The sequence below is a fragment of the Pseudochaenichthys georgianus genome, chromosome 4 (genome assembly GCF_902827115.2).
Source record: "Pseudochaenichthys georgianus chromosome 4, fPseGeo1.2, whole genome shotgun sequence".
NCBI classification, from domain to species: domain Eukaryota; kingdom Metazoa; phylum Chordata; class Actinopteri; order Perciformes; family Channichthyidae; genus Pseudochaenichthys; species Pseudochaenichthys georgianus.
The window spans coordinates 388722-400200 of NC_047506.1; the positions used below are offsets into that span (position 1 = coordinate 388722).

General features: G+C 46.1%; 1 protein-coding gene across 2 annotated transcripts in view; it reads left to right on the forward strand.

Annotated features, from left to right (window-relative positions):
* The window catches only part of eps15 (epidermal growth factor receptor pathway substrate 15), a 38361-nt gene that overhangs the window by 5183 nt on the left and 21699 nt on the right, over window positions 1–11479 (forward strand). For both annotated transcript variants that reach the window (XM_071202816.1, XM_034082064.2), the window contains exons 7-8: window positions 415–571; window positions 7252–7334. In XM_071202816.1, coding sequence (XP_071058917.1) covers window positions 415–571; window positions 7252–7334 — 240 coding nt within the window. The remainder of the gene's footprint in view (window positions 1–414; window positions 572–7251; window positions 7335–11479) is intronic.

An 11479-nucleotide genomic window follows, 5' to 3' on the forward strand; every position in this document is an offset into this window, starting at 1 on the left:
AGTTGCCAGAATAGATTTAGTTGGCATTCAGGAATTGTTAAATCACGTGCTGTGTTTCAAATGTCCACAGTAGAAACTTACAGTTCACTTATGATTGGAGTTGCAAAGAGTAAAGAAACATAAATTGTCAATTAATCTAAAGACAAATGATGTCGCTCGAGTTGATATCGGTGCAGCATGAGGTCTTCATAGCGTGTTGAAACGGCACACGATGAACACAACGATCGGTCAACTATCTCCAATAGTTGTTGCCTGGGGTGTCAATTGTTTCTCTTTTATGTAACCCACTTCTCTGTCTGTCTGTCTGTGTGTGTGTGTTCTCTCTCTCTCTCTCTCTCTCTCTCTCTCTCTCTCTCTCTCTCTCTCTCTCTCTCTCTCTCTCTCTCTCTCTCTCTCTCTCTCTCTCTCTCTCAGGGAGCTTTGTGACATCGGAGACATCGGGAAACTGACCCGGGAGCAGTTTGCTCTGGCGCTTCATCTGATCACTCAACGGCTGACGACGGGACTGGAGCCTCCGCAGAGCCTTTCCCCGGAGATGATCCCTCCGTCTGACCGACAGAACGTCAAGCAGGTGAGTCACTACGAGCTCTTAGATCTATCAATAGGACATTGGTGATGTTTGGATTATATTTATTTAACTCCTTTGAGCTGATATTAAAGAAAATGTACATATTATGCTTATGCTTCCTTAATGATGAGATAGTGGTTTTCCTAAACTTCAAGCTTTGTTCCTTTCTGTTTTATAACCACAGATGACTCGATACCACTTTTTAAACGTCTGCCACCAGAGTGCCGACCGACTATGTTTTACATTTCAAGATTAAATTAAGCTCCTGATAATATTGTTGTATGGATTCACTTTCTCTCTGAAGAACCAGCACCTTACCGTGGTAGAGAGGTTTGTGTGCCCTGATGAACCTGGGGGCTGTGTTGTCTGGAACCTTGTGTTCCTGGTTGGGTCTCCCATGGCAAATTGGTCTCAGGCAAGGGGCCAGACTAAGATTGGTTCAAAAGACCTCATGAAAGGAAAAACAAGAAGTGAGGATACCCGGCCCGGAGGAAGCCCGGGGTCCCCTTCTGGAGCCAGGCCCAGAAGGAGGACTCGTCGGCGAGCGTCTGGTGGCCGGGCTTGCCACGGAGCCCGGGCCGGGCCCAGCCCGAAAAGGCAACGTGGGCAACACCTCCGCTTCTCCGTCCCGCGGGCCCACCACCTACGGGAAACATCGATGGGGTCGGGTGCGCTGCCAGAAGGGTGGCAGTGAAAGCGGAGGGTCTCGACGGACCAGACCCGGGCGGCAGAAGCTGGCTTTGGGGACGTGGAACGTCACCTCTCTGGGGGGGAAGGAGCCGGAGCTTGTGCGGGAGGTGGAGCGGTACCAGTTGGATCTGGTTGGGCTCACCTCTACGCACAGCGTCGGCTCTGGAACCTTACTTCTGGATAGGGGTTGGACTCTATTCTTCTCCGGAGTTGCTCAAGGTGTGAGGCGCCGGGCGGGTGTGGGGATACTCACAAGTCCCCGGTTAGGTGCTTCGTTGTTGGAGTTTACCCCAGTGGACGAGAGGGTCGCCTCCCTACGCCTGCGGGTTATGGGGGGGAAAACTCTGACTGTTGTGTGTGCACCCAACAGCAGTTCAGAGTATTCGGCCTTCTTGGAGACCCTGGAAAGAGTCCTGTATGGGGCTCCTGAAGGGGACTCCTTAGTCTTGCTGGGAGACTTCAACGCACATGTGGGCAATGATGGAGACACTTGGAGGGGCGTGATTGGGAGGAACGGCCCCCCTGATCTGAACCGGAGTGGTGGTTTGTTACTGGACTTCTGTGCTAGTCATGGATTGGCCATAACAAACACCATGTTCGAACATAAGGATGCTCATAAGTGTACGTGGTACCAGAGCACCCTAGGCAGAAGGTCCATGATCGATTTCGTTATCGTATCATCGGACCTGAGGCCGTATGTTTGGACACTCGGGTAAAGAGAGGGGCGGAGTTGTCAACTGATCACCATCTGGTGGTGAGTTGGGTCGAGTGGCGGGGGAAGCCTCTGGATAGACCTGGTAAGCCCAAACGTGTAGTTCGGGTGAACTGGGAACGTCTGGAGGAGGCCCAAGTTCAGGAGGCCTTCAACTCACACCTCCGGCGGAGCTTTTCGGGCATTCCTGTGGAGGTTGGGGACATTGAACCAGAGTGGTCGGTGTTCAAAGCCTCTATTGCCGAAGCCGCGGTGGGGAGCTGTGGTCTCAAGGTCTTAGGTGCCTCAAGGGGCGGTAACCCTCGAACCTCCTGGTGGACACCGGTGGTCAGGGAAGCTGTCCGACTGAAGAAGGAGGCCTTCAGGGATTTGTTATCCCGGGGGACTCCCGAAGCAGTTGCAAGGTACCGACAGGCCCGAAGGGCAGCAGCCTCATCCGTGACCGAGGCAAAGCAGCGGGTGTGGGAGAAGTTCGGAGAAGACATGGAGAAGGACTTTCGGGCGGCACCAAAGTTGTTCTGGAAAACTGTCCGACACCTCAGGAGGGGGAAGCAGGGAACCATCCAAGCTGTGTACAGTAAGGATGGGACGTTGTTGACCTCAACTGATGGAGTGTTGGGACGTTGGAAGGAACACTTTGAGGAACTCCTGAACCCGACAACTCCGCCCTCTATGTTAGAGGCAGAGCTGGAGTATGACGGGGGATCAACACCAATCTCCCGGGGGGAGGTCACTGGGGTCGTCAAACAACTCCACAGTGACAAAGCCCCGGGGGTGGATGAGATCCGCCCGGAAATGCTGAAGGCTCTGGGTGTTGAGGGACTGTCATGGTTGACACGTCTCATCAACGTTGCGTGGAAGTCGGAAACAGTACCGAAGGAGTGGCAGACCGGGGTGGTGGTCCCCCTTTTCAAAAAGGGGGATCAGAGGGTGTGTGCCAATTACAGAGGCATCACACTACTCAGCCTCCCCGGGAAAGTTTACTCCAAGGTACTTGAAAGGAGGGTCAGGCCGATTGTCGAACCTCAGATTGAGGAGGAACAATGCGGATTCCGTCCTGGTCGTGGAACGACGGATCAGCTTTTTACTCTCGCAAGGATCCTGGAGGGGGCCTGGGAGTACGCTTATCCGGTCTACATGTGTTTTGTAGACTTGGAGAAGGCGTATGACCGGGTTCCCAGGGAGTTACTGTGGGAGGTGCTGCGGGAGTATGGGGTGAGGGGGTCTCTACTCAGGGCCATCCAATCTCTGTACTCCCAAAGCGAGAGCTGTGTCCGGGTCCTCGGCAGGAAGTCGGACCCATTTCCGGTGAGGGTTGGCCTCCGCCAGGGCTGCGCTTTGTCACCAATCCTGTTTGTAATATACATGGATCGGATTTCGAGGCGTAGTCGTGGGGGGGGGGGTCTGCAGTTCGGTGGACTAAGGATTGCACCACTGCTTTTTGCAGATGATGTGGTTCTGATGGCTTCATCGGTCTGCGACCTTCAGCACTCACTGGATCGGTTCGCAACCGAGTGTGAAGCGGCTGGGATGAGGATCAGCACCTCCAAATCTGAGGCCATGGTTCTCAGCAGGAAACCGATGGACTGTCCACTCCAAGTAGGGAATGAGTCCTTACCCCAAGTGAAGGAGTTCAAGTATCTCGGGGTCTTGTTCTCGAGTGAGGGATCAATGGAGCGTGAGATGGGCCGGAGAATCGGAGCAGCGGGAGCGGTATTGCAGTCGCTTTACCGCACCGTTGTGACGAAAAGGGAGCTGAGCCGGAAGGCAAAGCTCTCTGTCTACCGGGCCATTTTCGTTCCTACCCTCACCTATGGTCATGAAGGATGGGTCATGACCGAAAGAACGAGATCGCGGATACAAGCGGCCGAGATGGGTTTCCTCCGCCGGGTGGCTGGTGTCTCCCTTAGGGATAAGGTGAGAAGTTCGGTCATCAGGGAGGGACTCGGAGTTGAGCCGCTCCTCCTTCGCGTCGAAAGAAGCCAGTTGAGGTGGTTCGGGCACCTAGTTAGGATGCCACCTGGGCGCCTCCCTAGGGAGGTGTTCCAGGCACGTCCAGCTGGGAAGAGACCAAGGGGTAGACCTAGGACCAGGTGGAGGGATTATATCTCTTCGCTGGCCTGGGAGCGCCTTAGGATCCCCCAGTCAGAGCTGGTTGATGTCGCCAGGGAAAAGAAAGTTTGGGGCTCTCTGCTGGAACTGCTACCCCCGCGACCCGACCACGGATAAGCGGGAGAAGATGGATGGATGGATGGATGGATGGATGGATGGATTCACTTTCAAAAAACATCACGCTCAAACTGAAAAATATATTCTGCTCCCCGAAAGCAAGAAAGACGGACATACCCTCGGCATGACTTGATTTCATTCTGCTGCTTATTTTTATTTAAACATTCTCACACACACACTTTTAGCAGCATTTTTAGAGACTGGCAAGCGAGCGGCCCGACCAAAGTAAGGAGGCAGAGGCAGAACGTCCAAATACAACCCGGTGTGGGTATTTATTATTCATCGGTACACGATTAACAGTCGTATTAAAGGTCCCATGTCACGGCCATTTCCACTGATCATAATTCCATCGCTGAGGTCTACTCGAATAGATTTATACTGTGCAATTTTCCAAACTCACGTTGGTTTCGCACAGCATCTCTGTAAACTACGTGTATTCACTCTCTCCACTAAACGGCTCGCTGCAGCTCTTGCTGCCCTGTGAGCACAGTGTGCTCCGATTGGTCGGGACCAGTCGGGACGTTGTGAATCGCACTGAGCTCCGTGGAGGTGTTGTTTCCTTGTTTAGCGATACACAGCCAAACTCACCCTGAGCACACACAAAGTCACAGCCGAAGTAAAAACAATAAGTGTGGCTTGATACTGAGTAAGAAACAGGTTGATGAACGCTGGGAGAATGGGTCTGCGGAGAGAATTTCGCCGCGATCCCAACTGTCTGCTATCAGCCTGCAGCCAGGGAGGAGAAATCAGCTGAGCTGCCTGCACTGAGTGTGTGAGGAAGTCCGTGGATTGGTCAATTTGGACCAATCAGCGGGGGCTTAACGTAACGGCTCCGCGGACGTAACGTAACGGCTCCACGGATTGGTCCATTTCGTTCCGGGGACGACATGACATCATGATGTACCCGAAAGAATCAAATGGACAGTGACGTATCTCCAACGAGGCGTTTTGGGGAGTTCTTCTCTGTGTTAGAGTTTTACTCGCTACAGGGTGCACTTTGAGGGTTTTGACTCTGCAGACCGTTTACATGCATAAAAACCTTCATAACACAAGGGGACGGGTGATAACCGGAAAAGCACGACATGGGCCCTTTAACAGCATCAATATTCCATACGACTGTCTCCAGCACTATTCCACCCCTAATGCGCCTAACGCAGTTAAAGAAAACTCAACATTACTTGAAAATAACAAACATCCATTAATTCAATTATACCTAATTAATGTATGAAAGGAAAAATATTACAAACCAACAACATCAATGTACACCAGTGCTTCTCAAAGTGTGAGCGCCCCCTAGTGGCCTGTGAGTATATTGGTAAAATTTCATATTTTAAATACATTTAAGTTTTACGCACTCTCACGGGAATATCTCCGCAATGGAGCGAGCTTAAGTTTCACTTTCGATTGCATGATATAGCGCAGCGCAACACCTTCGTCACACATGTTGCCACCTGTTTGTACCATGTTCAGGCGTTTTGTAATCTGTTCTAGAAAAACGATGTGTTTTGGGATATTTGTGGAGTTAGGTGGTCCGCGAGTGTTTTTTTATTGGTTAAGTCCTTGGTATGAAAAAGTTTGAGAAACCCATGAAAGTGTAATCATTAATACCTTTGATTATATTTCCAGTTTAAAACACTGGATACAGCCAGTGACTTTAGACATTCGAGTATCCTAACTGAGGTTTCTAAGTATGTTTTTGCTAAAAGTCAAATTTAAGTTTCTCGCTCAATTATTTTGTCTGACATTGTTCCTTCTTTCTGCGTTTTGGATTATTTCTATTTTTTTTCCAACTTGCAGCTGTGTGTCTTTCTTTTCCAACTTACACTTTAATGCTTTTCCTTCTGTGTCCTCTCTTTACATTTTAACATTGCATCAACTTCTCACGTGCAGAGCAATGATCCTGAGTGAGTGTGTGTGTGATAGTTTACTGACTCCGGGGCGTCTCATCACTTCATTCAAGCTGTCTCTCTTCGTCATCTTTCCGCTCATTCCTCTCACACATCTGTCAGTCTATCTCTCAGTTCATTACAGTTTAAGACGAGTTGGATTAACCTTTTAATATTTAAAAACCTATAGGGGAATCAGAGCAGCAACGACAATAATTGGAACACAGCAATAAAAAATGTAAATATAACAACAATAGGATTAGGTAAAGCACAGAGTAGCTGGATTTACTTAAACATATATGAATAAATAATAATACATTTGATTTATATAGCGCTTTTCCTGATGCTCAAAGTGCTTAAAGGTAATTAAATGCGAGTCCAAAGTAGATACATTTGCCTGGAGGTAGATGTAAATAAAAAGCATTATAATTTAGTGTAGTATCCTCCCATCCTTACCTCAGATTCAAACTTCCTCCCATCCCTGACATGTTGTGTCTCATGTGTGATTCTTTTGGGTAAAGCCATCACGTCAATCAGCTGTTCATTTTTATTGTCCTACATGTCCTTAAGAGTTTTCATCCACGTAGTAATTACTTCTTCTGTTTTCTCTAGTGTCTAAAATGAGTCTTTGGCCCAATTCCAAACCGTCCCTTACACACACCTAAACTCCATGTTCTCACCATGTGATAAATTAGGCTTTTTCTTTAAGTTTTAGGTCGAGCTCTGTCGTTAAACCCTTACTGCAGACAAGGAAGGGTCCCTAAGGAATTCAATAAAAGGGGAACTAATGGAAGAAACCTCAGGGAGAGCAAACATTTTATTAAAAGATAATGACAACATGCTCGATCCTAATCAATACTAATCAATATTTATGATAAAACTCAATATTTAGACTTGTTTTTAAACCTGGTGTTTCTGAGCTTCAATCTCTGTAATGTACAACTATTGACAATCAAATGAACACGTCTAACATCTTCCAGATTAGAAACGGGTAAAGTTGTTGAACAATCGAAGTGGGATTAGGGTAAGGCTGTAGGGCCCGGATTGGAATTGAGCCGATGTGGTGATGGTAATTCGTAGCCTTCTGTTTAGGACGCTTCATTACCGTTTAACTTTAAGATGTGACTTTAATCCTCTTGTATTCCTCTGCCTCGCTTCCTCTCCAGAACAACTTGGCGAACCTGTCCGCTGACTTCTCTGCCATCAAGGAGCTCGACTCGCTCAGCAACGAGATTGTCGAACTACAAAAGTAAGCGGTTGTTCTCATTTGTCTCTGAATTCTATTAAAACCATGCATATAACTAGAGCAGTGCTTCTCAAAGTGGTCCGCGAGCGCCCCCTAGTGGTCCGTGAGTATATTGGTACAATTTCACATTTGAAATAAATAAATACATTTAAGTTTTCCGCACTCTCGTGGGAATATCTCCGCAATGGAGTGACGTTAAGTTTCACTTTCGATTGCATGATATAGCCCAGATAAGCACCTTCACCACACATGTTGCCACTTGTTTGTACCATCTTCAGGCGATTTGTAATCTGTTAGAAAAACGATCTGTTTTTTGATATTTGTGGAGTTAGGTGGTCCGCGAGTGTTTTTTTATTGGTTAAGTGTCCTTGGTATGAAAAAGTTTGAGAAACACTGAACTCGAGACATACAGTATTTGAGAAGGATATACCACTTGTTGTGAGAAGATGTCCCCTTAAAATGGCCTGTACTCGTTAAGAGTTTCCACTAATTGATTAGGATGGTTATATAATAGTTAGTACAGAAGGGTGTAAATCACGACTTTCATCGCAATTATTACATCGATTCTTTTGACAACAACACGATAGATGTCAGTCTGACACACTATGATTTAGGGTCTTGTGAGCCTTCGCGTCGAAAGGAGCCGGTTGAGGTGGTTCGGGCACCTAGTTAGGATGCCACCTGGGCGCCTCCCTAGGGAGGTGTTCCAGGCACGTCCAGCTGGGAGGAGACCGAGGGGTAGACCTAGGACCAGGTGGAGGGATTACATCTCTTCGCTGGCCTGGGGGCGCCTTGGGACCCCCCAGTCAGAGCTGGTTGATGAGGGGAAAGGAAAGTTTGGGGCTCTCTGCTGGAACTGCTACCCCCGAGACCCGACCACGGATAAGCGGGAGAAGATGGATGGTCTTGTGAGCAATATGAGAATGTTTAAAATGCCCATTTAACACAATCAACTGGGTTTGTATCAACACACAAAAAGCAACTAGCATATGAATGTTATTTTAATGCTTATCCAAATAATAATCGATGGACTGTATGTCTGTATCTTAACTGACCAGCAGGAGGCAGTGTTTCCCACAAACTGAGCTGCACAAATCAATTCTACACATCCGGAAACAAGTGATTTTTACTAACCCCTGATCCGAGCTGAAGTTTTTATTTGTGGAACCTACACTGGTTGTTACAAGAGGACATCACTAATGTGCTCAAAGAACACTTGTGTTCCTGCTGCAGGCTCTCAAACACAGCAGATGGATCTAAAGCGCAGTCATGTTTCTGTTATTTAACAGTGAGGTGGAAGAGGGGAGGGAAGGGTAGAATATGAAATAGAAACCAGACATTATTTATACAATTTTCTATCACTTCCATGGAAACTCTACCACAAGAAAACAGTCAGAAAAGTCAAATGAATTTTTAACAACATAAAACGTACATATAACAGATGTAATTGTTCAACTATATAACAGTTCCTTATGTTTCCTTCACGTTTATTACTTCACTTTAAAGGCAGATGCAGAACATGTTCATGTTTTCTTGGTTTCATTGACTGGTTGGTGCAGTAGTCAGCAGCTGTTGTTTCGAAACACATTTTCTTAACGCTTCCCCTTTTCATGAAAGCTGGGATTGAGAAGTGAAAAAAGTTGGCCTTTCCACACACACACACACACACACACACACACACACACACACACACACACACACACACACACACACACACACACACACACACACACACACACACACACACCATGTATACATCACTTCAGGGGACATTACATTGACTTACATGCATTTCCTGGAGACTTATCCTAACCATAACCATAACCAACACATGCCTAACCCTTACCCTAAAGCTAACCAAGTCTTCACCCTAAAATTAATGATCCCCCTTATGGGGACCTCCAATTTGTCCCCATAAGGGAAGCCAGTCCCCATACGTGACTATGTAAACAGATTTAGGTCCCCACAAGTATAGTAATGCTAGACCACACACACACACACACACACACACACACACACACACACACACACACACACACACACACACACACACACACCACACACACACACACACACACACACACACACACACACACACACACACACACACACACACACACACACACACACACACACACACACACACACACACTCGCACTCACACCAGATGGCAGCTGTTGGAGAGGGAGGAAGGAGAGGTAAGAATGATTGATAGAAGTGAAGACCAGAGCTTCAGACTGGCAGCAGATTGAGGGAATTTAAAACGATGATTCATGTTTGTGCCTGCTTCAAAATGTGGCCGCAGCCTTCTGCTCAGGAGGAGGATGAGGATGGGTAAGAGGAGGAAGAGTGAAACTGGGAGGATATTCATCATTATCAAGAGAATTGTGCATTTTGACGTGAGAGAGAATTTAAAAATAGCTGCCGTTATTTTTAGTCGGGGTTGAAAAGAATTACAAATGATTTTCAAGGTTGATGTTCCTTTTGTTTTTTAATCCAGTCATCTTAATGTGAAACTGAACAGGAATTATAAGACAGTCCTGTATTGTTTTTACACAAGAAATGCACATATTAAATATTGTACTTTTTTAAAGAATATCTTTTCCAGAGCTGAAACTTGTGTACGATATTAAATCGTATCATTACGCAATGCTAACATGTGTGAAAAATAATTACGCAACATCCCTATGTGTAAGGAGATTACTCAATGTTGCTGCTGGTTTGCTTTGTTGACATTCGAATGCCTTTTTACACGACCATGCATTCTCTATTTAATTTTTTTATTTAGCCTTTATTCATACAGGTGAATCTCATTGGTCATTGGTTCAGTGGTAACGCTACCACACAAAGTTACAGACAGACAGGACACTTAACACAGAGGCAACAATCAAATAAAACATCGTAAAAAGTAGTCGGATAGTGCAGTCCCACAAATGATTTCTCCAGGTTTTTTTTAATTAGTTTAAAAGCTGTGATGGGTCAAAGTGGTCAGCTTAAGTTCCTGCTGAATATATATACCTGTACATTTGCATAAACGGGTTAGTCTAGTATTATTAGGAGGGTATTTTCCCATATTTACAATGGGTAAAGCTCTCATTTGTTAAATCTACAATAAGACACTTAAAGGTGGGGTAGGTAAGTTTGAGAAACCGGCTCGAGATCGCTAGAATTTGAAAATTCACAACCGGAGAAAATCTGCCACTTCCTCACAGAGCCCCTCCCCCAACACACACGAACGCGCACATGACCAATGAGGGCACGAGATAAGTGTGTGCCCCGATGGAAGGCTGACAGGCAGGTAGGCCATTTTTGTATGGATTTTTTGTCAAAGCACTTCAGATATTCATTGCTATCGGGATGTTAAGAGCGTTCCATGGAATATAACAAAAAGTGTATCTCGAGCCGGTTTCTGAAACTTACCTACCCCACCTTTAAGGGTACCGTACTTTTCGGACTATAAGCCGCAACTTTTTTCCCCATTTTCTTTGTACAGCTAACGGCCACTAGGGAACCTCCTAAATCTATGGATTTTACAGGTAAAATTAACCACCTTTAACTCTATGGGCTCTATGACCGGTCCGCGCCCGCCACCTTTAAGCGGCGGGCTCCAGCAGGAAAAGCTGGAGGCCGGAAAAGAGTGAGACAGGTCGCGCGCCAAAGTAAAAGTGGAACCGAGAGACAGAACGAGAGCAAGATAGACGGACAATTTAGCTGCGGCGGCTTATAGGCAGGTGCGCTTTATAGTCCGAAAAGTACGGTAGTTTTTCAATAATGTTAAAACAAAATCTAAGTTAAAAATATTAGATAGGAGGATGACAAAGGTGGAAGGAAATTGTATAACATATATTTTAGTGCGGAAGTGGACAGATGTACTTATGTACATGGCTAAATGTTTAGATTGATAGAGAACATGCAATGTTATTATTTGTTTATTGATTGTTATGAACCTGCCTGAGGACCACAGATGGAAATTAGCTATTAGCTATAATCTGGCATATTGCATCTCTTCTCTTTGCTGAGATTAATGTTTTCGTATGCATGGTCCTTCTATAACTACAAAAATAAAATAAAAATAGAAGAATATTTCCGTTTGTATCCATCTATTTCTCTATTAAATTAATTGTACTTATTCTTGCTATATTTGAAAA